The sequence below is a fragment of the Mus caroli genome, chromosome 5 (genome assembly GCF_900094665.2).
Source record: "Mus caroli chromosome 5, CAROLI_EIJ_v1.1, whole genome shotgun sequence".
Classification (NCBI taxonomy): domain Eukaryota; kingdom Metazoa; phylum Chordata; class Mammalia; order Rodentia; family Muridae; genus Mus; species Mus caroli.
Window position 1 is genome coordinate 29,550,567 of NC_034574.1, and position 27,362 is coordinate 29,577,928.

The 27,362-nt window shown below is 47.7% G+C and overlaps 2 protein-coding genes across 17 annotated transcripts in view; one reads left to right on the forward strand and one right to left on the reverse strand.

Moving 5' to 3' along the window:
• Add1 (adducin 1) overlaps nucleotides 1–23,259 on the forward strand; it is a 61,608-nt gene extending 38,349 nt beyond the window's left edge. For 2 of the 10 annotated variants that reach the window (XM_029477219.1, XM_021161675.2), the window contains 12 exons: nucleotides 1,073–1,153; nucleotides 1,372–1,521; nucleotides 4,141–4,284; nucleotides 4,376–4,474; nucleotides 5,045–5,221; nucleotides 7,364–7,708; nucleotides 10,140–10,241; nucleotides 10,800–10,889; nucleotides 11,580–11,666; nucleotides 16,127–16,283; nucleotides 19,304–19,402; nucleotides 21,387–23,259. In XM_029477219.1, the coding sequence (XP_029333079.1) occupies nucleotides 1,073–1,153; nucleotides 1,372–1,521; nucleotides 4,141–4,284; nucleotides 4,376–4,474; nucleotides 5,045–5,221; nucleotides 7,364–7,708; nucleotides 10,140–10,241; nucleotides 10,800–10,889; nucleotides 11,580–11,666; nucleotides 16,127–16,283; nucleotides 19,304–19,402; nucleotides 21,387–21,733 (1,878 nt within the window). In that variant the 3' untranslated portion in view covers nucleotides 21,734–23,259. Of the gene's footprint in view, nucleotides 1–1,072; nucleotides 1,154–1,371; nucleotides 1,522–4,140; nucleotides 4,285–4,375; nucleotides 4,475–5,044; nucleotides 5,222–7,363; nucleotides 7,709–10,139; nucleotides 10,242–10,799; nucleotides 10,890–11,579; nucleotides 11,667–16,126; nucleotides 16,284–19,303; nucleotides 19,403–20,013; nucleotides 20,052–21,145; nucleotides 21,162–21,386 lie in introns of those variants that run through there. The other 8 variants (XM_029477220.1, XM_029477221.1, XM_021161677.2 and 5 more) reach the window with 8 other exon arrangements.
• A 1,302-nt stretch (nucleotides 23,260–24,561) lies between these two features.
• The window catches only part of Mfsd10 (major facilitator superfamily domain containing 10), a 3,815-nt gene continuing 1,014 nt past the window's right edge, over nucleotides 24,562–27,362 (reverse strand). For 4 of the 7 annotated variants that reach the window (XM_029476963.1, XM_029476962.1, XM_029476961.1 and 1 more), the window contains exons 4-12: nucleotides 27,010–27,113; nucleotides 26,599–26,757; nucleotides 26,360–26,521; nucleotides 26,021–26,129; nucleotides 25,820–25,931; nucleotides 25,560–25,668; nucleotides 25,391–25,481; nucleotides 25,097–25,306; nucleotides 24,562–24,955 (exon numbers count right to left, since the gene is read on the reverse strand). In XM_029476963.1, the coding sequence (XP_029332823.1) occupies nucleotides 24,840–24,955; nucleotides 25,097–25,306; nucleotides 25,391–25,481; nucleotides 25,560–25,668; nucleotides 25,820–25,931; nucleotides 26,021–26,129; nucleotides 26,360–26,521; nucleotides 26,599–26,757; nucleotides 27,010–27,113 (1,172 nt within the window). In that variant the 3' untranslated portion in view covers nucleotides 24,562–24,839. The remainder of the gene's footprint in view (nucleotides 24,956–25,096; nucleotides 25,307–25,390; nucleotides 25,482–25,559; nucleotides 25,669–25,819; nucleotides 25,932–26,020; nucleotides 26,130–26,359; nucleotides 26,522–26,598; nucleotides 26,758–27,009; nucleotides 27,114–27,362) is intronic. The other 3 variants (XM_021162853.2, XM_021162855.2, XM_021162852.2) reach the window with 2 other exon arrangements.

Genomic DNA, 27,362 nt, shown 5'->3' on the forward strand with positions numbered 1-27,362 from the left:
TCTCTCTCTCTCTCTCTCTCTCTCTCTCTCTCTCTCTCTCTCTCGGGGGCTCCTGGACTTAGGCTCATTCTATTTTAGCTTCCGAGTGCTGAGATCACAGGCATGTTTCAGCATGCCTTCCTTGTAGAAACACACTTAAGTCTATCCGAAAACCCTTTCTTATCAAAATGAGATCTCTTTTCTTCTTGTTCTTTTTCTATTTTTTTTTTAAACTGGGGAAGATCTCTTCTTTTTTACTGCCATATTCCTGCTGTTTTGATATATGCTGGGTATATTGTACCTTTCTGTGCTGAATGAATTGGAGAGAGAGAGAGAGAGAGAGAGAGAGAGAGAGAGAGAGAGAGAGAGAGAGAGACACAGACACTGTGAATGATGCATAGAAACCAGAAGATTATATTTTGGTATCGGGACTTTCAGAACTGTATCAAACATTGAGGAAAGATTGTACTCATATGTGAGTGTTACTGTCTTCCCATTGTCCTCCAGGTTTGTGTATTATCAGAACCTAATGGGAAATTTCTATCTATTATATGTGTGTGTGTGTGTGTGTGTGCCTGCTTGTCTGTGTGTACACCATATGTGTGCAGGTATCCACAGAGTCCAAACTGGGGTTGGAGCTCCTGAAACTGGAGTCAGAGGTGGCTGGGAACTACCTGATATGTACTCTGGCAAGCAGACCTAGGTCCTCTGGCAAGAGCATCGAGTGCTTTTAATTTTTGAGCCATTTCCTTGAAAAACCGAAAAAAAAAAAAAAGATGTTTGTTTCATTATCCTACTTCTGAGGTTTGGCATCATTTTGCCATTAGACCGGTGGCCTCAGAATCACCTTACAGTGGCCCTGCAGTGGTTGAGTATTGAACTGGGTTGTTTGACTTGTGCTCATTGTGACCAGTATGTATATGGTAAGTTAAATTTCTGTACAGTAAGTGTTCAGATCGTCCTAGCTTTGTGATAGACTGTATGCTTTAGTTCCTGCCTAGTCATTCACCTGTGACTTTGTGTCCTGTAAGTGACTCAGGTACTTTTACCTCTGCAAAATTACTCCTGTGCTGACTCAGGCGTTTTCCCGTAGACCAGAGTGAACTCTGAGCAGGAACACTTCCTCATCGTACCTTTTGGACTTCTCTACAGTGAAGTGACTGCGTCCAGCTTGGTGAGAGTACCCTTTTCTTTGGCGTCAAGTTTATTCTATTAGATCTTTTAAGTGTCCTCACATCTAGTTGCAGAGCCCTACTGAACATATACAAGTATGGTTAGTTTAGGAGGTACCTTTAAAAGAAGTTATAGACACTTATTCTTGGCTTTCAGGTTTTCTAGTAAGGGTACCTGGAGGTCTTCTTGGTATTTAAAGGTTTGCTTCTTTATTTGCAGGTTAAGGTCAATCTACAAGGAGATATAATAGACCGTGGAAGTACTAACCTAGGGGTGAATCAGGCGGGCTTCACTCTGCACTCGGCAGTGTATGCTGCGAGACCAGATGCCAAATGTATTGTGCACATCCACACCCCAGCGGGGGCAGCGGTGAGTGTGCCATGCCAGGAGTTCTGTAGGTCCCATTATGCTTACTTATTTGCTTTTGTCTTTGTTATTTTAAGACAGGGTCTCACTATGTATCTTTAGCTATCCTGGAACTCACTCTGTAGACCAGGCTGGCTTCGTATTTGCAGAGATCTATCTGCCTCTGCTTCACAAATTCTGGGAAGAAAGGCATGCGCCATGGTTGCCCAGCTTTCTTCATAGGTTTTAAAGCTCTGACTTGCCCTTGCTTGTTGTAGCAAGTTCATAAGTCTAAATTGTTATATATTTTATATATGCATGCATACACACATGCACACATACAATGTTTGAAGCTGGTGAGATGGCTCAGCAGGTAAGAATGTTTACTTCTCGAGTAAAAGAACCTTAGTTCAGATCCACAGAAAAGCTGTATGTGGTTGCATGCATGCCTGTAACCCCATCTCCGTGACAGGCAGAGGCAGGAAGATCACTGGTTCTTGATGGCTACCACCTCAGCTCTAGGTTTAGTGAAAGACACTGTCTTCAGACACTCCAGAAGAGGGCATCAGAGGTGGAGGGCAGTGGAGCAGGACACTTGCTGCTCTCTGGTGCCGTGCTGGTACTGGCACTACCCTGCCTCTGCTTTCACAGACATCACACACAGTCAGTCACACACAGGAATAAAGCAACTTCTCAACTGTTCGCCTTTTCTATTTTAAAATCTCTCTCTTTCTGTGAGTATGTTTTGCTGGGAATAGAACTAACCCTACATAATTCTAACCCTGAGCTATACCCTCGGCCTCTAGTTGGACTTGCTTTCCCCTCTTCCTGCCTGCCTGCCTGCCTGCCTGCCTGCCTCCTTCCCTCCCTTCCCTCCCTTCCTCCCTCTCCCTTTCTTTTATAAGATCGACCATTGCTCTGTATCCCTGACTGGGCTGGAACTGCATAGCTACTTGTAGCAGTTCTTTTGCCTCAACCTACTGGGATAAGTCTCCGAATACAGTCTGTGTTGTCTTTGAACAGGTGATGATTCTCCTGCCTCAGCCTCTCAGTGTGAGGAATACAAATCCATACCATTGCAGCTGGATATGATCCTTTTATTTTTATTTTTTCCTTACCTTGTTTTTTGAGACAGGGTCCCACTGTGTAGCTCTGGATATCCGTGAACTCTATAACTTAGAATGTGTTATAGATAACTCATAGACCAGGATGGCCTTGAACTCACAGAGATTCACCTGCTTTGGCCTCCAGACTACTAGGACTAAAAGCTTGAACCACCATCTCAGCTTAAATGAATGTTAAAATTTGGCATATTCTGTAACAGATTTGAGGGAATTTTAGGAAACATAAAAGCTGGGTAAATGAGCCGGGCATGGTGGCGCATGCCTTTAATCCCAGCACTCGGGAGGCAGAGGCAGGCGGATTTCTGAGTTCGAGGCCAGCCTGGTCTACAAAGTGAGCTCCAGGACAGCCAGGGCTATACAGAGAAACCCTGTCTCGAAAAACCAAAAAAAGCTGGGTAAATGTTTGTTTGTTTGTAGTACTGAGGGTGAAGTGCAGGCCTGCAGGCCTTATGCAAACGAGACATGCTCTATGATGAGGTAGTCCTCAAATCTCTTTTGATTTTATATTTGGAGTCAGTTTTACTCTGTAACTAAGGCTGCTTTTTGAACTTGTGATCACTCTGCTCCAGTCTGTGAGGAGCTGGGATAACAGACAGGCCCACCCCACCATGCCTAGCTACTGAGAATGTTTTATTGAGACTCAACTTTACTTTAAAAATGCTTTACTTAAAAACTTTACTTAAAAACTATATTGCTGGGCATACTGGCACACACCTTTAATTCTAGTACTCAAGGTAGAGGCAAGTGGATCTCTGTGAGTTCAAGACCAGCCTGGTCTACATAGTGAACTTCAGGACAGCCAAGCCTACGTAGTCTCAAAAAAACAAAAAACAAAAACAAATTACAACACTTTACTATATTTATTTAGATAAGTATAGAGGAATTATAAGTATGTAATTGTCCATTTGTTTTTTTTTTTGTTTTTAAAGATTTATTTATTATATGTAAATACATTGTAGCTGTCTTCAGAAACCCCAGAAGAGGGCATCAGATTTCATTACAGATGGTTGTGAGCCACCATGTGGTTGCTGGGATTTGAATTTAGGACCTTCAGAAGAGCAGTCGGTGCTCTTAATCGCTGAGCCATCTCTCCAGCCCAATTGTCTATTTGTTATAAATTACTTTTTATGAAACTTTCAGAGAGTTCTCTTATCTACAGCCTAAAATAAAACATGAACAAAACCTTAGCACTTGAAACTTTCCCCTTGAGACACCGTCCTCAGAGGGCCTGCTTAGTGTTCCTCTCCCTGAACCATGGCTTGTGTTATTAAGCACTGACTGGCGTGGCATGTGTAATCTCTGCAGAATCCCAGTCATGCGCTCTCTCCCAAGTTCTCCCAGCTTCTGTCAGGGCCTGGAAGTGAAGAATAAAGCTAAGTTTATGGGTTCATTTGTCTCCAACAAGAAAATGAAATTAAACATACCCCAGTGTCATTTTATTTCTGTGAGGATGCACTTGTGGGTCTTGAGTTGCTGTTGAACTGTGGCTTTTCTTTGTCATGGTGACCGTGGTGTCTAGGTCTCTGCGATGAAGTGTGGACTCTTGCCTATCTCCCCGGAGGCACTTTCCCTTGGAGATGTTGCTTACCATGACTACCATGGCATTCTGGTTGATGAAGAGGAAAAAATTTTGATTCAGAAAAATCTGGGCCCTAAAAGCAAGGTGAGTAGCATCTTGTGGTATTCGGTTGTAGAGCCTGGAAGGATGAGTCTTGGTGCCTTGTTACACAGCTCCCTCCCGTGCCTTCCCTTAGGTCCTCATTCTGCGGAATCACGGACTCGTGTCAGTTGGAGAGAGCGTGGAGGAGGCCTTCTATTACATCCATAACCTTGTGGTTGCATGTGAGATCCAGGTAGGCCATGCCATTTAGCTAATGGTTTATTTGGATGTCTCTGGTGTTCCTGTGGGTTTTCTAATACTTGTCTTGCAAGAGTGAAGCTTTGAGCAGTCCTTTAGCCATGGTGAGCTCGTGGTTTGGAACTTAGAAAAGATTGCTGGGATTTTCATTTCTAATTTTTCATACACACATGCATGCATCACTTATGGAGGATTGGTGTGTGCTATAGCTTTATGCATATTCTCTCTCTGTTACTGCATTTGACAGTCACTATCCTTTGAAAAAGCTAGAGCAGAAACCTAGAGGTGCTTTGCTTCTCAGTGTCAGTATTCCTCATACTGCTCTACTTGGCCTCCAGCCCCTGCTGCCCCTGCCATCAGTCCTGACATCTGTCATGGAATAAGGGAACGTTCCCATTTCTTACTACTGTCCATATTTTGTCATTGCAAAGAAAATCTCTGAAAATGCCCCCCCCGTGCTTCACTGCTTTCTGTGGAGAGCTGTACTGTTCTGCATTCTCTGTGCTCATCTGGTTCTCTTTAGCTCTGTGGAATCAAGCCATATTGCTTGTTCTTTTTTGAAAAGGTTCGAACTCTGGCAAGTGCTGGAGGACCAGACAACTTAGTTCTGCTGGATCCTGGGAAGTACAAAGCCAAATCCCGTTCTCCAGGGACTCCAGCAGGGGAAGGCTCTGGGTCACCTCCTAAGTGGCAGATTGGGGAGCAGGAATTTGAAGCTCTTATGCGGATGCTCGATAATCTGGTGAGAACGTTGTTTATTGTTCTAAAGCTCAAATGTTTTTCATAGCAGTCAAAATGGCTGTCTTCATGTGTATCTGAGTGCTGTCTTACTAAAAAGTCTTGAAGAACTATCAGTTTATAGCTAGTAGGCTAAACCATAATAAAATATGATATAAAGATTCTTTTTAAAAATAAACTTGTTGCCGGGCAGTGGTGGCGCACGCCTTTAATCCCAGCACTTGGGAGGCAGAGGCAGGTGGATTTCTGAGTTTGAGGCCAGCCTGGTCTACAAAGTGAGTTCCAGGACAGCCAGGGCTACACAGAGAAACCCTGTCTTGAAACAAACAAACAAACAAACTTATTGATTGATTGATTGATTGATTGAGATGAAGTCTCATGAAGCCAGGATGATGTCCCCATATTTGTCCTGTAGCTGTGGATGACAGTGAACTCCTGAACATACTGTCTGTAGCTCTCAAGTCCTGGGATTAAAGGGGACATAGCACCATGTCTGCTTTTATGCAGTGCTAGGACTGGAACTCAGGGCTTTGTACATCTTAGGCAGTCATTGTAACTGAGCCACATTCTAAGTTTTATTCTTTTTTCTTTCTAAGAATTTATTTTAAATTATGTGTGTGTTTGTTTGGGAGTTTGTGTGTGTGAGTGCAGTGTCCACAGAGTCCACACGAGGGTGTTAGATTCGCTGGAGCTGCAGTTACAGGCTGTTGCAACCTTCCCACCTTGGGTGCTGAGAACTAAACTTGGGTCCTGCAAGAGCTGTAAGTGCTCTTAACTACTGAGCGATATCTCTAGCCCCCTGATGTATCTTTAAATACAATTTTGCCTTTGGACCTAGTGGGAGCTAAGAATGCAGCTTGGACAATTTATTGTTGTGGGAAGTCAGCACAGGACAGCAAACTCCAGGCAGTAACTGGAGCAGAACCCGTGGAGGAGCTGCACTAGCTTGCACCCTCTGGCTTGCTCAGTGACCATTCTTTCACAACACCTAGACATGGCACCTCCCACAGCCAGCCGGGCCCTCCTACATCAGTTAACAGTTATGAGATGTCTTCAAGTTGACAGCTGAAGCTCATGACACTACCTAAGCCTTCCAAAGCAGCCCTCTACTCTGCCGCTTGTGGGAATATTTCTAGAGTACCTCTGTCACAAGGTGCAGTCTCTGAATGGATGGATATGGCTGCCGTAGTCCCGTGTGTCTCACATGATGAACTGCAGTGAGGGACTCATTCTGAGTTTGAGACCATTAGATAAGTTAGGAAACATTTGTTTGACACTTGATGTGCTTTTAAAATCACTGGGGCTTTTGGGGGGGGGGGGCATTGTATACGCTGTGGTATATATTTGGGCGTCAAAGGACAGCCTGCAGGAGGCAGTTTTTCCCTTCTACCACATGGGTTCCAGAGATTGAACTCAGAGTGTCAGGTTTATTAGCGTCTTCATCTACTGAGCCATCTTGGTGGCCCACTATGTTATGTAGCAAAATAAATTAAGCTTAATGATTTGAAACAGCACTTCATTATTTCCTTGGGTCAGCACTCCAGACACCAATGAAGTCTGATGGCTGCAATCAGAGAACTAGCCAGGACTGGCCTCTCATCAGAAAGTTCAGCTGGGGGATGACCCACTTCCAAAGGATATTTCTTTGTAGCTCAGTGTTCCCAGTAGCTCGATTTGTCAGAGCTAGCAGTGTGACAGAGGCCCACAAAATTGGCACTACTGTTTTTGTGTAATCCATGCTTGTCACCTGCAGCGAATGCCAAGGCCTAGAAGCAAGTTTGGAAGTTTCACCTCTGCCACAAGGGGAGGTAGTTACAAGCAGTCTGTTTGCCTCAACTATTGGGTGCTAAGTATTGGATGAGTGAAATAAGGAAGTCACCAACTGTTTCTGAGGAGTTAGCAAAGAAGTTGACCCAGCAGACGTGTGGGTTATGTGAGGCACATCTTTCAGAGTGTAGTAGATGAGCACAAGCTCAGCTTGAAGACTGAGTTCAAATGTGCTCAAACACCTGAGAAGCAGTTCTTGAAATCCTCTGGGCTGTGTGTGCGTGTGTGTGCTCGTGGAAGCCAACATCTTTGGATGCCACTCTATTTGTTTGTTTTTGAGATCTGGAGTGTGGACTGCTTTTCCCTCTTTGAATCCTAGGGCTACAGAACTGGCTACCCTTATCGATACCCTGCTCTGAGAGAGAGATCTAAAAAGTACAGCGATGTGGAAGTCCCTGCCAGTGTCACAGGCCACTCCTTTGCTAGTGATGGCGATTCGGGCACTTGCTCGCCGCTCAGGCACAGTTTTCAGAAGCAGCAGCGAGAGAAGACAAGATGGCTGAACTCTGGCCGGGGTGATGACGCTTCTGAGGAGGGGCAGAACGGAAGCAGTCCCAAGTCGAAGACTAAGGTGTGGACGAACATTACACACGATCACGTGAAACCCTTGCTGCAGTCTCTCTCGTCCGGTGTCTGCGTGCCAAGCTGTATTACCAACTGCTTGGTCTGTGCCTACCTTACTGTTCATAGTTAGATGATGTAGAGCAAGTTGGGCAGCTGGGGCTTCGGAGGCTTTGGGAACTTCCCTTTCTGACCTCGTTAATGAGCACTGCCTGTGTGACTTGCTTCTTTCTGAGCCAAAATCTACTTTATGTCTTAGCTAAGATCCCAGTTAATACTTTCTGCTTGAAACTGCTTAAGATACAAAGTACCTCTTCAGTAATTCCAGCTAACCCAACTTTACACTTAGCAAAAGTACTAAAGAACTTACATGCATTAACCTCAAAGCAGGAGCTCACCTTTAACTCAGCATCTGTCCGAGAAAACTTAAGTTCATTTATGAAAAAGTACTCATGGCATAAACCTTATTCTTTAGTGTCGCAAACTTGTCCGAGTGCATTTGTCATGTTACCAAAACTGCTTTATCTCTGGTATCTTCTTACGCAGTTTTCTTCTATGGTTTTCTGGCCAGTTCTTCACTGACCTCTGTCCTCGTTCAGCATTGTTGCCTGTCCTCTATCCCACAGCCTCCGAATGCTTATGCCAGCTGCCCTCTGCATGGACTGTTGCATGTGAGTAGACGGCCATGGTGGCGAGTCTTTTGACTCCTGCTGGGTGTGGCATGACCCAAGTGCAGCGCAGGCCATCTACAGGCACCAGCCACAAGACTCAGCCAGGGGTGCTGGGCTAAGTATGATTGCTGCTCAGGGTTCTCATGTGCTCTGAGAGATGCTTGGTGCCCGGGGCTGAAAGATTCCTCTGAGGATGAATGGGCCATAATTTTGTACGGGCCAGCTAGGACATTCTGCCCAGATATTGAGCTGATATGTAACAAAAGCCCATTGCCATAGTCCCTAGTGAAGGGACTGTGCATGACAAGCTCAGGCAGGGACAAGCAGACAGGAGAGTAGTCTCTTGTAAACATGCTTTCATTTTAAACACTTAAAAGAGGAAAAGGTTTTGTCTTCTCAGGTAGTTCTGGTGTGGTGAGAAGCCGCCATGCTTCTGAGCAGCTGTCATGGGGTCAGGAGCCTGCTTGGCTGTAGCTGGCCTCAGGGCTCGGGTGTGGGCCTTTGCTCTTCTCTCATCCTGCCCTCTTTTTCTTTACTTGTAAAATGGAGTGTACCTTACAAACAAAACCCCTGTTTCCTGATGCTGTGAGCACCCTGCATTGCCTGGAGTCTTTGCACTGTGCACCTACAGCAGAGGCAGTGAGCACTGGAGCTTAGCTTGAAAAGTCCAGTTACTTGAGGCATTTAGTCAGTGTATGCCTCAAAGGGCCTGGTCAGCATATGTCTATGTTTCTTGCTGTTCTGGAGTAACACAGGTTCTGTGCAGTGTGCCCAGGTTGGTATATTTTAATTTAAAATAATTGCAATTTTCAAATGTGTTCAAGCTTCTGAGTGGCTCTTTTAATGTTTTCACTAAAATGCTGGAGTTATTTTTGTCTCAGAAGATAAGCATCAGTGAGTACCCACGGCTCCATGCCCATTCCACACTTCTTTGCAGTGGCTAAGCATTTGATGGTTTTGTTGCTTCCTTTAAACTCTTATGGTTTATGGCTTTTTTTATTGCCTCTCAAAAATATTCTGAAAGGCATAACACTTGCAAGATGGCTTGTTTTACTCTTCAGTGCCTGCTCATGCTTACGTATTAGAATTGGCTAAAGATCTCATATTTTATTGAAGAGCCAAAACTAATAGTGAATAAAAAGTACAGCGCGTGGACAGTGTGCACTGATATCTAAAACAGCCTCTGAAGACTCATGAAGCTTTAAGTTTGTTTGGGATATTTTGTAACACTTAAAAGTATTAAGTTATATAAAATATTTGACATCACCAAAATCTTGTACTAGGTTAGCTACTGTATTGGTGCTAATACAGTGCTGTTCTTGGGTTGGAATAGTCTATACTTAGTATGTTCTGATGCTATCATTTTATTTTAATGTAAAACTTTGGTGATGCCCACTCTTGCCTCACAGTGCAGACTTTGCCTACCCCTGGGGTAGGAGCATCACATTGCTTCTCATGATTGTCATCCCACGCTTCCAGTTGGCTTTGGTGTTGGGTGACTCTCAGGGCGGTGAACCAATGGTCTCTGAGGGGCCTCCTCTGGCAAGTCCATGGGTTAAAAATGAAGCCCAGCTGAGTAGTCAGCCTTTTTGCTCCAGACTTTGAATGAGCTCTCAATGGCCCTTTTTTATCAGTCATGACTGTGAGGCCCATCACTTGATGTTTGTTTGTTTGTTTTTTTTTAAATGGCCACATCACACTTTTATGGCAACTCTACTGGGTGACCCAGGAAATGTGGTCATTGGTTCCGTCCTGTGATGTTCAGTGCATGATCAGACGTGAGATCATTTGGACAGATTGGATGCTGTGGTGTCATTTACTGTTGTCATTATCCTGACTTGTCACATATTCTTGATATTCCAGTGGACTAAAGAGGATGGACATAGAACTTCCACCTCTGCTGTCCCTAACCTGTTTGTTCCATTGAACACTAACCCAAAAGAGGTCCAGGAGATGAGGAACAAGGTGTGTATTGCTGTCTTAATTGGGGGTGTGGGTATATAGCTTTGGGAGGGGCACTGTATGCTGTGGGGTAGAGTGTGTGCACGTTCTAGCACAGGTATCTCTTCAGATCGGTGCTTCTGTTTATAGTGTGGGGGTCCCACTGTTCTTAGACTTCTCAAATAGCAATTCTAAAGTGTGGAAACCGTAGGGCCTGATCTTAATAGGAACAGACAGTAGCCTTTGCCTTTCAGGGTTCATTCAGAGATCTGTGAGCTGTGTTTGATTTATTAGACCAGGAGATCCATCAGCATTCACAGCGTCACTGAAAGAGGAGTGCATTGCTAAGATTTCCCACCAACTTCCATATATAGTACCTTGTAAGAGCCACGAACAAGTCAAGAGTAGTCCAGTCCATTAAGCATTTAGTTTATCACCCTCTGTGCAGATAGGCCAGTACCCTAAAGTGGGTGTGTCCTAGCCATCCTACCATCATGGGCCTAGACAGGAGTGCAGTGTGCATAGGGCCGGAGTCTTCCATTCTCTGTGCTGCTCATGTGCCTTTTTTCTTCCTATCCTCAGATCCGAGAGCAGAACTTACAGGACATTAAAACAGCAGGACCTCAGTCCCAGGTTTTGTGTGGTGTAATGATGGACAGAAGCCTTGTTCAGGTAAGAGAACCTAGTGTCTCTGACATTAGTGGGTGGTGACTAAGACCAGAATGATGTTGTGAGGTGAGTATTCTAGGCCAGTGGGTGTCTTTGTTTAAAATCATGATAGTGCAGACACTTTACTTGAGTTACAGGCCAAGTACAAGCATGCTGAGGGTGTATCCACCCTTCTAGCCCCGCTCCTTAGAGTGCATGCATACTTAAGGGCGCCTATGCCACTGCTTTGAAACGGGGTTCCCTGGTCTCCCCCGGGTAAATGCTGGAGGCGGGTGGGCTTGGTGTGTACTCACGTCTGCAACTAAGTGCTGCTTGGGATGCGGAATGGGTGGGTGTGAGCTTGTAAATGTGGCCCACCCACATTTATGTGAATTTCTGTACAACGGCTGACATGGCGTGGCACTCGACACTAACTGTGTAAGTGGCTCTCCGAGAGCAACACGCCTTCCGGTGCTTTCAGTCTCACTGCAGGAGGAGGTGATAAGTGCTGCTTTATTTTTTTATTTTTTATTTTTTTAACTGGCCAGCTATGGTCCTGGTTTCATGTCCAGTGTCTGCACGTAGCACTGTCATCAACCGTACCGTTGACAGCTGCCCCTGCTGCATGCTCTTAGCCGGCTTTATCCTGTCTTCTTGGTTGGTATTTGTAAGGCTGGGCCTGGTGTGCTCTGATGACTCAGTTTACTGTTTCAGGACGCACCCCTCTCTGACTGTACGGAAACTATCGAAGGGCTCGCAGAGCAGACCTTTAGTCCCGCTAAGTCTGTCTCTTTTAGAAAGGTACTCACTGCCCTGTCCTCGCCTACCTATTGGTCCGCAGTGCTCTTCTCCCTTCCCTCTCCCAAGTAGCTCCCCTTTACTGCTCCATCTTAGTTACTGAAGCACTTGACAAGGACCTTTAAGTCCTCTGAGACTGTAGAGAAGGTGTGCTCCGACCGTTGTCTTTTTTAAAACAGTTTTCAGCATTTTAAGTTTTTCTTGAAATGGCTCACTTTCGGAGGTTTTGGATGTGAACTTAGTGCTTGCCTTTGGCTTTCAGAGTTTGCCTGTCATACGTTGCCAGTTGCAAATGGGCATCTCTGGGCTTTGTCAGCAGTGGCAGCTTCTATGGTGACCCTGGTTCAGTTTTGATTGTAGTAGTTGGAAGCCAGTTAAAGCTTGCCTTTCAGACGTATGAGAAATAAAACATGGCTGTCTGTGTTAACCCTTATAAATTAATACATTTATTTTTAACGTTAAATAAAACCTGGCTGAGGTGTGAGCAGAGAGGGTTCAAGGCCACCCTGGTTTATAGAGGGAGATTTAACTCAACAAACAAAGGAATAAGGCCCAGTGACCTAGCCAGCAATCCAGGGCTCGCAGGGAGGAGGCCCTTTCTCAAAAAACAAGATAAATAAGTAAATAAATAAAAAAGGAGAAAAACATAAAACAAAAAGTGGCCAGTGCTTATTTGAGAGCTTGAAGGTGGGTATTTCCAGTCTCGCTTCACTCTACATACTTGCTGTGGAATTCCGGTATTGTTTTAAAGCTATTCTGATTGCCAGATAGAAAACATACTGAATTGCTCAGTTCCTGTCTGGAGTCACTCCTGGTAACATTATTTTACATATTTATATATTAAATGAGTCTTGTCTTCCCAGTTTTTTGTTTGTTTGTTTGTTTGTTTGTTTGTTTTGTTTTCTGAATCTTCCCAGTTTTATATTCATTTCTACCTGCCTTTTAAAGGAGTTTGTCAGAGAACAGAGGCAGGGATGCTGCTTACCCTCCAGCCTGTCTTTCCTGTTGCTGCTTTAGGCCATCTGTCATGTGAGCCTCTAACTTAATAATAGTCTTTATCTGCTGTATGTGGAGTTGTCTGTGGTGTGCACGACCCATATGCTAGTCTGTGGCCTGAGTCTCCAGCTTTGTGGGCTGTAGCAGAGTCACAGTCACAATTGCTGAGCTGTTTTTTGGGTCTTGTGCATTTCATAGGTTTTGACTTGTTGGTGATTTAGGAAGTATCAGGGTAGCCAGCTCCATTAGAGGATACATTTTGGGCTGGTTCTTCACCCAATGGTAGCTTTATTTCCTGTTGCTAGCCCTATTTGGATGTGGGCAGGTCACCTGGGTACTTGAGGGTATGTCTGCATAGGTTCGTGTGTGTACCCAGTAGGACACATTGCAGGCCAGCCCTAGCTATCTTATTTGTGTTGGGGAACATCTTGAGATGTGGATGTAACACAGGGACTCTTAGGACAGATAGTCAGAGGTCCACTCAACTACACACCTAGCTTGTATGAAAACTATTACTCCAGCTTCTTACAAATTAGTCACTTCTCTTGTTGCTGCAACAAAGTATCTGACAAAAGCAGCTTCAGAGAGGAAGGGCTTGCCTGGCTCCGCACAGGATGCCTGTGTCCTGAGCACTCCCTCCGGGTGAGGTAGTTGCAGGGGGACAGGTAGGCGCAGGGGGACACGTGCATCTCTTGAGGACTTTAGAAACAGTTTTGTTTTTTGTTTTTCTTTTTTTTTTTTTTTTTTTTTTTTTTTTTCGAGACAGGGTTTCTCTGTATAGCCCTCGCTGTCCTGGAACTCACTTTGTAGACCAGGCTGGCCTCGAACTCAGAAATCCGCCTGCCTCTGCCTCTCGAGTGCTGGGACTAAAGGCGTGCGCCACCATGCCCGGCTTAGAAACAGTTTTGAGACTCGAGAATTTGTTTTTGTTTTTGTTTTTTTTTTAAGAAATTGCTTAGTGTTGGACTTTCCCTCCTTGCTGATGGCTGCTCACCCTGTGCTGGGATTGCTTTCCCTTGGTGGAGAAGATACTGGAGCCTTTTCCACTTGAGTTTTGCATACCCCAATGTGGAAGCTATAAAAACTGGGCCACCTCCTGGATTTTCTTGCAAGTGCATTAAGTGGTATAGAGAGGGTATTAGGGTATGTTGACGTTTTCCAGGGAAGGAAGGAATCTATAGTTCAGTCTGTGTATTGTGAGCTTTTCTGTGTCCTCAGGCATTTCACTCTGGCTTGCTCTTTACACTGTGTGGCAGAAATACCAAGGGGAGTAAGCCTATCTTGTATGAGTCCCTACTGTGTTCATGGCCCAACACTATGAAAGGCAGATCTGAGTGTCTTTTTCATTGTTCTCTCTCTAGCTCATGGACAGTTTAGGTAAGAGGTTTTTGTTTTGTTTTGTTTTTGTTTGTTTTTAATATACATTGGGTGAAAATCTTGGCAGCTGTAAGGAAGGGAGACAGAGAAAGTCATGCTTTTTAAGTTGAGATGGGACAGAAATAGTTTGTTAGAAGAAGAGAAAGCACTTCTAGGAGTGGAAGTGGGCTAGTGAAGAGCCTAAAAAACTCAAGTCTTTACAATGAACACTGCTGTTCTGAGAAGTCTGGTCCCTAACCCAGGTGTGCAGTTTTTGTTTCAGTCGGAGGCTTTAATCAGGTACAGAAGTAGCTACTGAGTCTCTGCATTGCTTGGAGTCCCTTTGGGCAGCCAGGAGTGTGATGATACCACGCGTTCCTGATCTTGCCTTCCTAGTCCTGGCTGCTGTACTCACTGAGGTCAGACTCAGACAGGCTGTCTGACATGTGCTTACATTTGGTCTTTTCCACACCTTGGCTGGTGAAAGGTCTGCTCTGTGTGTGCTTCTTGAGAGCCAGCTGACCTAGCTTGGGGACTTTGCTTTTCCTCTAGGATGTCAGAATGTGGAGTTCTCAGTAACAGTGGATGCCTGATGTCATTGATTACATGCATCGGACAGGCTTCTCACTCCTGATACCTGTCTCATTTTGTTGTGAGCAATGGTGACTAGCACACTGCTGTGTTTACAGAATGCGGTTGCATGGAGGGTCTTGTTAACTGGATCTTCTTGTGGATATTAAGCCTGAGTGTGGCTTTTGGACAGGAAGGGACTTGTTTCAACCAGCATTAGTAAGTGACAAAAATTCAGATTCTTTTCTGTCTTGTGGTGGCTGAGCTACTCATGAATGAAAAGTCAGTCGTTCTTAGGCCAGACCAGAGGGAGAGTCCCCTCCTTCCTGAGTCTCCAGGCTCTTCAGCAAGGCTACCTATCCAGTGTGCTTGCCCTTCTTTCCTGGGGGATACGGGTGGGAGAGGCATGTCTTTGTCACCATTTACACATGGAATACTCTAAACACTTTGTCCCCTAGTCAACCCAGACACACCAGCTCCTCTAGACAGAGCCTGAAGAGTAGTTGCTGGTGTGAGTTGACTGTCCCTATGGACCAGTCCTGCTGACACTGATTGCCTCTGGTGTTCACCCCTTGCCAGTGTGTGATCTGAGGCTCCAGGCCCACCATCCAAATGATTTGGGGTTCTCGTTTCATAAGCTGTCATTGAATCATGTGCATGTTTGTGTTTTCTGGGTTGTGTTCTCGAGTGCTTGAGGGCCACTTTCCTCTCCTGCTATGGGACGGGGCAGGCTGCCCTCTGGCTCCACTGTGGCCTTTTCGGTCTGTCATGCTTGACAGGAGAGAGCTGCTTTGGTCTTTGCTTGCTTTTTCTGTGTCATACATTCTCAGTTTCCAGATGGATCAGGCAAACCTGCTGTTTGGGGATCCTTTGTTACTTCTGAATGCTGTGGTGTAAGTTCAGGATCCGGTTGTCAACCAGTCAGTCAGAAGGGCAGCCTCGATAACATAAGCGAATCTTAGGCCCGGCATGGTGGTGCAAGCCTTTAATCCTAGTACTCAGGAGACAGAGGCAGATGGATCTCTGTGAGTTTGAGGCTAGCCTGGTCTACAGAGTGAGCTCTAGGACAGCCACATCTACATAGTGAGACCCAGTCTCCCAAAACCAAAACATAACAAAAGAATGTAAGCAAATCTCTGTACACTCTGCTCTGATTGCTGTAGAGTAACATTTTCTGAGGTCACATGGGAATGACTTGCTTAGTGTAGTACCACGGTGTATTCCTTTGCCATTCCTGTCCACTCCTCTCGGGTGTGTGTGCTCCTGACTCTGCACCTCAGTTGGTGCCTTTGCTTTTGAAATCTGCCTTGGCCATGGGCCCTGGCAGTGTAGTCCTGGAATGTCTGTGCACTCCTGAAAAAGACCTCTCCTCCCTCTGCTGCTGTCTGCTCAGGAAGAGGGAGGCCCCACTGGGCCAAGTGGTGCAGTCTTGTCTGTGTGCTCCTGAAAAGCCCCTATCTCCCCCATGCCTGATGTGTTTCTGGGAGGAGGGAGGTCCCATCAGGCCAGGCTCTTGCATACCAAGTCTCTTTGGTCTACAGGGGGAGCTGGTGACGGCCTCCAAAGCCATCATTGAGAAGGAATACCAGCCCCATGTAATTGTGAGCACCACAGGTCCCAACCCCTTCAACACGCTGACAGACCGTGAACTGGAAGAATACCGACGAGAGGTGGAGCGGAAGCAGAAGGGCTCTGAAGGTGAGTGCTCCTGAGATCTGAGGTAGGGCAGCCCCAGAAAGCAGGAGGAAGTGTCTAGAAGCTTAGAAGCTTCTCTGTGAGAAAAGTCTTGTGCATGCAGCACAAGTCTTGTTTGGCCAACACCTGAGCAATATACCCTCACAGACCTACTCTAATGTTTGTGCTGCGAGGAAAGAGTTACAAGGCTCAACACCCTGGGAACAGGGCTTGTCAGGATGGACGTGTGCACGGCACACTCCACAGTGTGGGTCCCAGACGCATGTGTAACATCACAAAACAGGGTAGAGGGGTTCTGCTAGAGATTGGCCTCAGCTCTAAGACTGTTCCTCCACCTGGGTTATGTGCTGGGCTGGTCATTTCTGTCTATTTGATGTTACCAATTGGGATTAGTTACTGAGAAAGACCTCTTAAATATTATGTTTCAGCAATACTTACTCTTTCTTCATGCAGTATTTCTGCTAATGTTTCCCTGAGAAGAGGGCTTCTGATTCACTGATTCATGATGCAGGGGTAGACACCATTCAGATGGTGTCTCAGATGCTCAGACAGACATCTGAGCTCATCCTTAAGTCCCCGGGTAATGGGCTGGTTTCCAGTTGCTCAAGAAGAGAGCCTGCATCTGGGATGGGTGACCACTACAGGAGCAGGGTGTACATGGCAAAGTCTTGGATTGGGCCAGGGTCTGCGAGTTTTCAGGTCTCAGAATTGAGGCTTTTGGTTGGACCATGGTCTATGTGCAGAGGAAAGTCCTCATTATGGTTCTCATAGCTTGGCCTTCTAGGCATAGTCTTTTCCTCCATACCCTTGTCCTGTGGCCCTAGACTGTGAATTAGAAGGCTGGGAATGCTCCTATCCAGGGGTGGTCATAGGGTGTGAGCTAGTGTACTGACTGTTCTGGGGTGTTCCAGACCATGTCACGAATAGCGCTGCCTGCTGCCATGGCCCTTTTTCCAACTCTTGACAACAATGGTCATGCTTTTGTCAGAAGTTATAGAACAGTTGTACAACACATGGAAACAGATAGGGCTAAGTGTCAGAACTCGGCAGAACAAGTACCTCCAAACTCTGAAAACCAGACCCTAACATTTGAGAACTCACAGAAGCAGGCCTGCAGGCTTTGGGACAGCGTTAATGTGGGGCCTGTTACCCTTGCCCTGAGTTTTCTGCTCACCATACACTGGGAACCGTTTCCTGATACTAGGAAGAGCCTGGGGCAGAGATGCTATGCTCATGAACATTCATGACAGTGTCCTTAGAGCCATGAGCTGAGCTACATCCCAGTGCTTTGTACTGAATACCAAGGGGGCTCCTTAGCTGTCCTCCCAGGCACAGCCTTGTAGACAGTTGTTAGTGCAGAGGGTGGCCCACCAAATGCTGACAGTCTCACTTGATCCAGCTTAACCTTATTTGATCTTGTTTTAGATTAAGTGCTCACTGCATTGTTTAGTTGCTGAAGAAATGTGAGTTATGTGAAAAGTAGTTCCTTAGTTATTCAGTGTATGCGGGCAGTAGTGGGAGCACCGTAGGAGCACGCCCACCCACCCAGACCTGGCTTGCCATTGGTGCAGCTCTTGGCAGAGGGGTGGAGCCTGCTGGAGGAGGGTAAGGCTGGGGCTGTGGAAAGGAGCTGTTCCGTGTTTTCTCAGGAGGGCATCAGTGGAAGGCCAGGAAGCTGCTCCTGTCAGAGACCGTGGTGAGCTTAGGAGACCGTGGTGAGCTTAGGAGAGTGGTTAGTGTTCAGAGTAAGCACACAGAATAGGTTATTGGTGGGAAATGTTTTATATAATAAACTCAAATCCTAAATAATTCTAGTGTGACTTCCTGGTTGACAGTGTGTACCCAGAGGGGCTTCTCACTCACAGACCTGGTCATCTTAGGGAACTCTCTACTGAGGGAAGATTTTTATATGAAATGTGGAGATTCGAGAAAAATTGATAATAATTGATATATATTTTTTCCTTAAATGAGAAGCAAACATGAGGTTTTCTGGGTCTGGGGCCCCAGTTTCCTATTTTTTCCTCTGGTTTTCATGAGTCTAGTTCACTTAAGAAAATTAAAGTAGCACTGGAGTTGACAAGTCTGAGTTACTGCAGGCGTCTGGGGTGTTCCAGCACTCAGGCTTGCTGCACAAACCTGATGAGTCGGATCTCTGGAGTTTGTGTGAAAGCCAGACCCAGTAGCACATGAGTCTGTAGTCCTAAGAGAGACAGACTCTCCCGAAGCCAGGGGCTCGCTAGCTTGGAGGACACAGCAGCACACAACAAAGATGAGACTGTGTCTCAGAGACTGGAAGGTGAGGACTGACAGCTGGGCTGGCCTCTGACCTCAGAGATGCTCTGCATTTACTTGTGTGAGCACACAGAACAGATTATTTTGGGGAAACATTTTATATAAAAAAGTAAAACCCTAAAGAATGAATGCTAGTGTGACTTCCTGGTTGGCCAGTACAGGTGTCATTTATATCTAGAGGGGCTTCTCACTCATGGAGGACATGGCCAACAGTCAGTCACATGACAGCCCTGACTGGAAGATTCTCTTTGAATAATTAGAATTATTTTCTTTGTGTGTGCATGAATGTAGGTATACACATGCCATTGTGGGTGGTCAGAGGACAACTTTGTGGGATATATGTGTTCCCAGGTTTTAATCCAGGTTGTCGGGCTATGTGTCAGTTGCTTTTACCTGCTAAACCATCTTTCTGCCCTGTCTTTGTAATAAGGATAGAAGTTAGCCAGTGTGGCGGGTGGCTCATGCCTATAGTCCTGTACTGAAGGTGCTGAAGCAGGGTAGTTGCTAGTTGAGGCCACAGCTGGTAGTTTTTTGATCTTCAGTCAGTACCTCAGTTGTGTGGATAAGAGCAGACCCCAGGCTGGGGGGTCTACCTTGCTTCTTGAAATTCAGCCTGGGGATCTCTGCAGCCTGAAAGGGGCTGGCCGGAGGGCTGCTCTGCTGCTAAGGAAGGGGATAGCTCCTGTGCGCTCAGTCTCCACACCATAGACTCACTTTATTTACATCTGTAGAGAACCTGGATGAGACAAGAGAGCAGAAAGAGAAGAGTCCTCCAGACCAGTCAGCTGTCCCCAACACTCCTCCCAGTACTCCCGTCAAGCTTGAAGAAGGTGAGTCCTGTGGTGAGGCGGTGTGGCTGTCCTGGTGTGAAGAGTTGCATGGCCTGTGCACTGACAATGGAATGTGGCATCATTCCATGACCATGAATGAGGAAGTGCACATTTCCACAAAGCCAGTGCTGCACAGAGGTCTGGAAGCCAGCGGTTCCTCTGGTACCTGCTCTGTCTGGGGCAGCCTGAGTCAAGATAGTTGGAGCTATTGTGAGTGGGGGAGGGCACACTTAGGGGTGTTGCCCACCATCTTGTCCTGTCTGTTTTACCCTTTGCCTGCACACTCCCAGCATTGACCAGAGGCCATTGACACCTTGGTGCCGTCAATTGTGTGGGGCTGCAGGACTCTAGGCCTGCTGCACTGATCAGTCCTCTGAGAGTGCTGTATGTGCCCCCTCTGCCTCTCAGGCCACCGCATGTATGTGTTGTGTGGTCCAACACGTGACACGTTTGTCCCTTAGTCTCCCGTGTACGTCTGTGTCTCCTGGCTCTTCTCACCCCAGTCTGTGGTCTATAAGAGTGGCTTGGCCTTTCTTCTTATGTAACCCAATGGCTGTGATTGAATGCATAGATTCTCTACTTGTGCTTTCTTTCTTGTGGCCGCCTTACAGCAGGAGACGGATGTGCTAAAGAGTACCTGTTACCCTAGTAAGTACCCGCGCCTGCCTCTGCTCTAACCAGGTGCTTGCGCTGTGCCTTGCTTTCCTGCTTCTCTGTTGCTTATGTTTTCTGTATATCGAAATAAAAACAGAAGACCTCATGACTATGCATAACAGAGACTATGACCAGTCTCTCAGTGACCTGCTTAGTCACGAGAGTGCTGAAGCGTGGTGCCAGCTTCCGAGGGTGCTCCTGGCCCCTTCCATCGTGCTGCCCAGCATACTCTGAGCCCCAGAAAACTCTTCACTTCTGAGCATATTTCTTGATTGCTTAGTGGGATACTTTTGCCATAAAGGGTCGGGAGTAGATGCTAGCCGGGTTCTGACAGGATGGATTCTGCTAACTGGTATTTGTGGAGGACTGTTTGAACCTGTGCTTAAGTTGGGATTAACAACTTGATGGCTGGAGTGATAGTTGGTCTGCAGTGAGCTTGGCAAAGAGAGCCCTGGTGCTAGGTGTATGGAGAGCCTATGGGCTTGCAGTCTCCTCTCTACCAGTTATCCTGGGTCAGAGGACAGCCATCAGGGTTCTCTGCAGGGGCATCGCCAACCTCCTGAGCCAGGGTGCTGTGCAGGGTGTCGCCAGCCTCCTGAGCTTAAGCCGTCAGGTTCGAGGCTTGGAGCCCTCAGTGCCCAGGCTGCTCCTAACCCATGCTTAGCTCAGCTGCTCTTGGGCCTGATCTTTGGCTTGGTTTTTCAGTACTAAATGGTTTGGTATTGCCTAACATGCCAATTGCTTATAACTTTACAGAGTAAATATCTACAATACTGGTGTCCCCTAGTCAGTGTAGAAATGTGTTGTGCCCTAGATGGAAACCTGCTTCACTCTGTTACATTTGATCTTTATGTTTAGCTATTTGAATTGTGAGGGCAGCCTGTCTTCCAGTTCATTTCATAGCTAACCATAGTTTGATATTACTGCATTAGGGGTCTCATAGTTGACTCCTGGTTTTCTACTGTCTGCCGTGGGGGAGACCCAGTGTTGTAGAACGGAATTTAGATTTAATTCCTGGACACTAATTCACCAGCAAACCTCTCTTCATTATCCAGTAGAGTAACATGTACCGATGTGGTCTTTTTGCAGAAGTGGCAGGCTATAGCTCTGGCTCCTGTCTGTCTGTTCTTCATGAGAAGGTACTAGAACCCCTCTGAGATTGAGTCTACATTTCATAATGTGCTCCATCCAGCTGTAGAGTAGACCATATGTCAAGTGTTTGATCTAGGAATACCTAGAAACTACCAGACATTGGCAGCTCTGGCCTGTGCTCTTATTTCCAGCTGCACTGTCCAAATTGTAACTCATTTCTCTCGTGGTCCCCCATCAGACCTTCCCCAGGAGCCAACATCCAGGGACGACAGTGATGCCACCACCTTCAAGCCGACGCCCCCTGACCTCTCCCCTGATGAGCCTTCAGAAGCACTTGCCTTCCCAGCAGTGGAGGAGGAAGCCCATGCTTCCCCAGACCCCACTCAGCCCCTTGCTGAGGCTGACCCAGAGCCAGCCTCAGCCTCAGCTCCAGGAGCTGAAGAGGTAGCCTCCCCTGCCACTGAGGAGGGGTCTCCCATGGACCCTGGCAGTGATGGGTCTCCAGGCAAGTCCCCTTCCAAAAAGAAGAAGAAGTTCCGTACCCCGTCCTTCCTGAAGAAGAGCAAGAAGAAGAGTGACTCCTGAAGGCCCACCCTGCATACTGTCATGTCTACAGGCCTGGCTCTGCCAGGATTCCCTCTTCTTGTGTTCTATCCTCTCGTGTAATGGAATGCAAACAGCCAAAACCTCCATGTAACTAGAGCCCCCTCCCATGTATAGTCAGCCCCTGCACCAGTGCTAACCCAGTGTGTGCTCAGCCTCCCTACCCTGGGCATTGGGTTCTGTGGGGAGCTGGGCTTAGCCTGCACCTGTGAGTTGTGCCCCCCTGCAGGAGGGGGACACTGATCCTGGTCCTGGCTGGAAGGCATTGGAGGCTTCTGCCAGCTCTGGTTACAGCGTCACCCTCCTGAGCCTTGCCTCTCACTCTCCTTTCTGTCGTGAGTATCGAATTGTCTGCTCAGTGTCCCTCCACTCTGTGGAGTCTCAGGTGGCTGATTTGGACTCGGCTTTTGCTGGCATCCTCTGCTTGGTGATGTCAGTTATCCCATACACAGGTATCCACATACCCCAGCCATGGTCTGAGAAAACACTCTCATGTCCATCAGTGGCCCAGGGCACTGTGGCTGCCTTAAAGAAATGGGTTGCAGCTGCTGCCCTAGCAGTGAGCAACCCTGTGTATACCCAGCATAACGCTATGCATGGTCTAACTGGTGACCCTATGACCAAAACCACATTCAGGCGCTCATAGTTGATCTTACTGGGGTCTTGGATTCCCATCTTAGGGAACAGATACCAGGAGGGGGAAGAGTCCGTTCTAAAACTTTCTTTCAGCAGGTTTGCAATTTAGCTTACATTTTAACTGTGAATTTGAATAGGCCACTCTTTGCGTTAGTTTTTATTGTAGAGCCTGTGACAGACTGCAGCAGAACACTCTTGACTTGTGTGGGGAGGTTTTGTAGGAACAGGGACCTTAACTGAATCTGACGATGCCCTGGTTTTGATAAAGGGTAACTCATGGTAGAAGCCAGCCTTGGAGGTACCATCTAATGTGTTGCATCATTCATAGAGCCCATGACCTCTTGATCCATCCTTTATGAATTTTTACTTAACTTTCATTCCTGGAAAAGGGCTTAGTGGGAAGCGCCGAGTGTCAGGTGGAATCCTAATGGGGCCTTGTTCAGGAGCTGCCACTGCCAGCCTGGCTAGAGTGAGGAAGCCTGCTGGAGCCCTGCTGGAGCCCTCGACACCCCTGCTGCGGTTGGGCCTGCAGAGCAGGTGCTCAGGTGTGGACAGAGCCCTGTGATCCTCCCATGGGGCACCAAGCAGGGCCCTACAGCCTGTTGCACTGCTAGTCTCACCAGTCACCACGGTGGCCTGAGCTCTCACCTGGTCCCCAGTCCCCTTATCCGGACTCTTCCTCGTCCTTCCTTTTGGCCCTTTATCCCACATATGCAATGACTCTTCTCACTTTTGTAGTCTAATTCTTTGTATTACACATGAAATATCGTTGCATATATGGACAGACTTGGAGGACAGGTCCTGTGTGTCCTCTCCTCATTGTAACAGGTTTTACTCACAAATAAAAGTCTTTAAGCAGTTTCCTTGTCTAAGGTTGGGGGCAGCTTTGCATTTTTACGCCTTTGTTCCCTTAGTTTATTTAGCTGTGCATAGGTCTGTGTCTGTGTAGGTACGCATGTCTGTTCTGTGTTGTGTGCATGGATGTCAGAGGAAAAGCCAAGCAGTATGTTTTCTACCATATGGGTTCTGGGGATTAACTTCAGGCTTGGTGGCAGGTGCCCTCCTTGTCTGCTAGGACACCTTGCTGGCCCTAAAATAGGACTTCCTAAGTGTTTGTTCTGTGTTAAGAACTAAAAGTCTTTTTTCCTTTAAGTTTTGTTTGTTTTTTGAGGTAGGGTTTCTCTGTGTAGCCCTGGCTGTCTTGGAACTCTATAGACCAGGCTGGCCTTGAACTCACAGAAATCCTCCTGCCTCTGCCTCCTGAGTACTGTGGTCAAACACGTATGCCACCACCACCACCACCCGCCTTTGTTTGTTTTTTGAGACAGGGTTTCTCTGTATAGCCCTGGCTGTCTTGGAACTCACTTTGTAGACTAGGCTGGCCTCAAACTCAGAAATCCGTCTGCCTCAGCCTCCTGAGCGCTGGGATTAAAGGGGTGCACCACAACACCCGGCCACCACCTGTCTTTTTAAGGTTTATTTTTCACTCTTTACTTATTTATATTATGTTTTTCCTGCATATATGTCTGTGTGAGGGTGCCAGACCTTCCGAACTTGAACTTTGAGTTACAGACATTGTGAGTTGCCATGGAGATTCTGGGAGTCGAACCTGGGTCCTCTGGAAGAGCAGCCAGTGCTCTTAACCGCTGAGCTGTCTCTCCAACCCAGGCTTTTTAATTCTTGGTCAGATGTCATCTGTGGCTATGAACTTGGGATCCCTTGTACCTTATACTTACAGCAGCCTTTTCTGCTGCATACACGACCTTATCATGAAGTTGGGGTGTGGCGGTGCTCTGTCACTGATGGGGAGGAGCTTGGTAGGCCTCACCCCTCTTCCCATTAGAAGTTAAGGTTGGGGCTAGAGAATAAGAGCACTGACTGCTCTTCCAGAGGTTCTGAGTTCAATTCCCAGCAACCACATGCTGGATCACAATCATCTGTAATGGGATCCTTCTTTTGGTGTGTCTGAGGAGAGTGACAGTGTATTCATATAAAAAAAAAAAGTTAAGGTTGCTGTTAAAGTTGCTGTGGGAGGGGGGTCATTCACTACAGTGATGTGGCCCATGCTCCAGTAAATAGCCCCACACCATACCCACACTAACTAAATTCCAGTGGGCCACCAAAACAGAGGGGAGGGGGTTGTTAGAAAGTGGTTCTTCAATGGGGTAGTTATATTATAACACTTAGTACACAACTGCCAAAGAATAGTAAGACAGAAAGGCACTTGGTACAAAATAGCTGCTTTATTTGGTCATTCAGAAGAATGAGAGATAAAAAAAAATCCGGAAGCCTAAAAGGCTTTGGAGTGAGAAAAGGGTGTAGCTGCCCAGGCTTCCTGCTGGGTTGCCATCCTGAGAGGAGGGGCATGGGGAGCCTCCCTGGGCCCGGTGGGAGGAGTGGTCCAGGTTCCCACCTGGCAGCCAGACAGCTGGGGTTGGGTGTGGCAGCTCAGCTACTCCTCCTTGGAAGTCTGTGCTGGATGCTTCAGCTTCCACAGGAGTAGGAAGGGGAGCAGAAAGAGGGCCGAGCACACAGTGAAGCAGACCTGGGCCCCAGTCAGCCAGTACACTGTGGAGAGACAGGTGCCCACCCAGGCTTCACAGCCCCGTTCCTGCACCACCACCAGCTCCTCCTCCCCCTCAGGCACGAGGACCGAGCAGGCAGCTGGGGAAGGCTGCAGGAGGAAGTGCGCCAGCCAATAGCACTTACCTGAGGCAGCCACCACCGGCCCCAACGCCCTGCCTAGGGCGCCTAGGCTCCGCAGTATGCCCATGATTGTGCCTTTTTGCCCTGGAGAACCTGAAGGGGGAGGACTTGTCAGATGTCTGTCGGCTCTCCTACCCTGCGTAGCCTTTTGGGGAGGACTCTCACCATAACTGGAGACCATGGTGGACAGACCAGGCACCACAACAGCAGCAGCTGGTGAGAAAGAGTATGGGAAGCACTTGTTAGTCTAGGAGAGGCACGAGGATGTCTGCCCCAGCTCTGGCAGAGCCCACTCACCAAAGGAGTAGAGCATCAGTCCCAAGCCCAACGTAGGCAGCGAGTGTGCCCAGCCAATTAAGAGGAAGGCTGGTACTAGCAGCAGCATTGCCTAGGGAAGACAGAAATCTCAGGACTGGGTTTCCAGCCTGCCAGGAGTGCTCGCTGTAGAGGAAGTTAAGTCCCTTACCCGAGTCACAGCTGCAGCTTCCTTGCCAGGGCTGATCCGCCGGGCGTAGGTGCCCTGTATGGTGGCCATGGTGAGGCCGATGAAGAAAAACATCTTGCCCTGCTGCAGGCTAGGAGGTGGAGGGTGAGCACCCAGCCCCCTAGGCCACCAACTGCCTGGGGGATGGGCAAGGCCACCAGCCAGAGTGCTGGGAGGGGTACCACAAAGGCTTCCTGGACCTGGGGTCCGAGAACCTCGAAGCCACTAAGATGGAGACCTACCTGCTGAACTGGAAGCGCTGATGTGCCAGGAAGCTGAGTGTGTACTCCAGGCCTGAGAACAGGAAGAGGTAGAGGAAGTAGACAAGACCCAAACGGCGTAAGTTTCTGAGTCCTGCAAGTCAACACAGACCACAGGTTGATCGTTGTTCACGCTGGGTAGTCAAAGACTCTGAGAGCTCAGTCCCGGGTAAGCCTCCTTACTGTGCTCAGCAGGCGGGTCCTGACTGTGAGTGACAGCAGCAAAACGAAGCAGGGCCAGGGGGCTGAGCAGGTGGGCAGCAGTGTGGAAGCCCAGGGTGACAGAAGATGCCTGTGGGAGAAAGTGAGGGCTGGCTAGGAGGCTGGGAGCACACCACAGGCTGGGAGCACACAGCCTGGCAGCTTAGGGACTAGGACCTGTCAGGCAATAGGGAAACCCAAGAGGTGTTGTGATGCTAGCAGTTTGAGGGCAGGCCAGTCTCCCCTGCCAATGGTACAGATAAGAAAGGAAACCTCTTCCAACCCACAGGAGCCCTCACCCCTCCAGGGACCAGGGCCTACCCGCTTTTCCTGGGGCAGTGTTTCTGGCAAGAAGCAGAAGATGAACAACATGTCGGAGACGGCAAAAAGTAGGCTGATCCAGGGCACCATTTCCACAGACAGGAATGCTCCCAGCATGGGACCCAGAGTAAAGGCCAAGGAGAAGGCTACCCCGATGACTGCCTAGGGAAAAGACCTGAGCTAGGCATGGAGTCTGAAGCCCAGACATCAATCCCCCTTCCCTAGGTCTGTTCACTCACCATGCCTTGGCTGCGGGTTGGCGGTGAGCCCAGGTCAGCGACAATGGCTGTGGAGAGGTTAACGTTCCCCTTGCTGATGCCTCCGATCACTCTGGAGGCCAAGAAGGCCTTAAAGCTCCGAGAGGTAGCCCACACTGCATAGGAGATGGCCAAACCTGTCTGCCAATGGGTAGAGGCCAAGTGGCAGGATCGGTCACTTGAGGCCAGGAAGCACCCAGAGCAAGGCAGGCAAGCATATAACCCTCAGACCCGGGCCACTTGTGTCCCTGTACTTTCCTTAGGTGTATTTAGCTTGGTGTAACACCAGGGGCCAGAAGATCCCTCTAGAAGGGATGGGAGCCCACTGTTGGCAGGGGAACCCCACAGTTGCATTCTCCCTCTGCCTGTTAACAGCTGGGTCCAGAGGCTTACCAGGGACAACATCATCACCGGGCGCCTCCCCAGGTAATCAGAGGCAGCTCCTGTGAGTGGTGCAGAGAAGAACTGCAGGAGGGAGAAGGCTGAGCCGATGAGACCTGAGAGACAGAGGATCAGTCCTAGAGTGTAGACCACACTTAGCCCTATACTCACAGGCCATCGACTGAAGCTCGGGTGGCCTCAGTTTAAAAAAAAAAAAAAAAAAAAAAAAAAAACCCAAAAAAAAAAAAAAAAAAAGACAAAACAAAACACCCACCTCCCACAACAACAACAACAAAACCAACCCAGACCTTTCAGTTAATGGAGGCTGGAACCCAGGGAGGATGATTGACCAAGAGCCTAGGCAG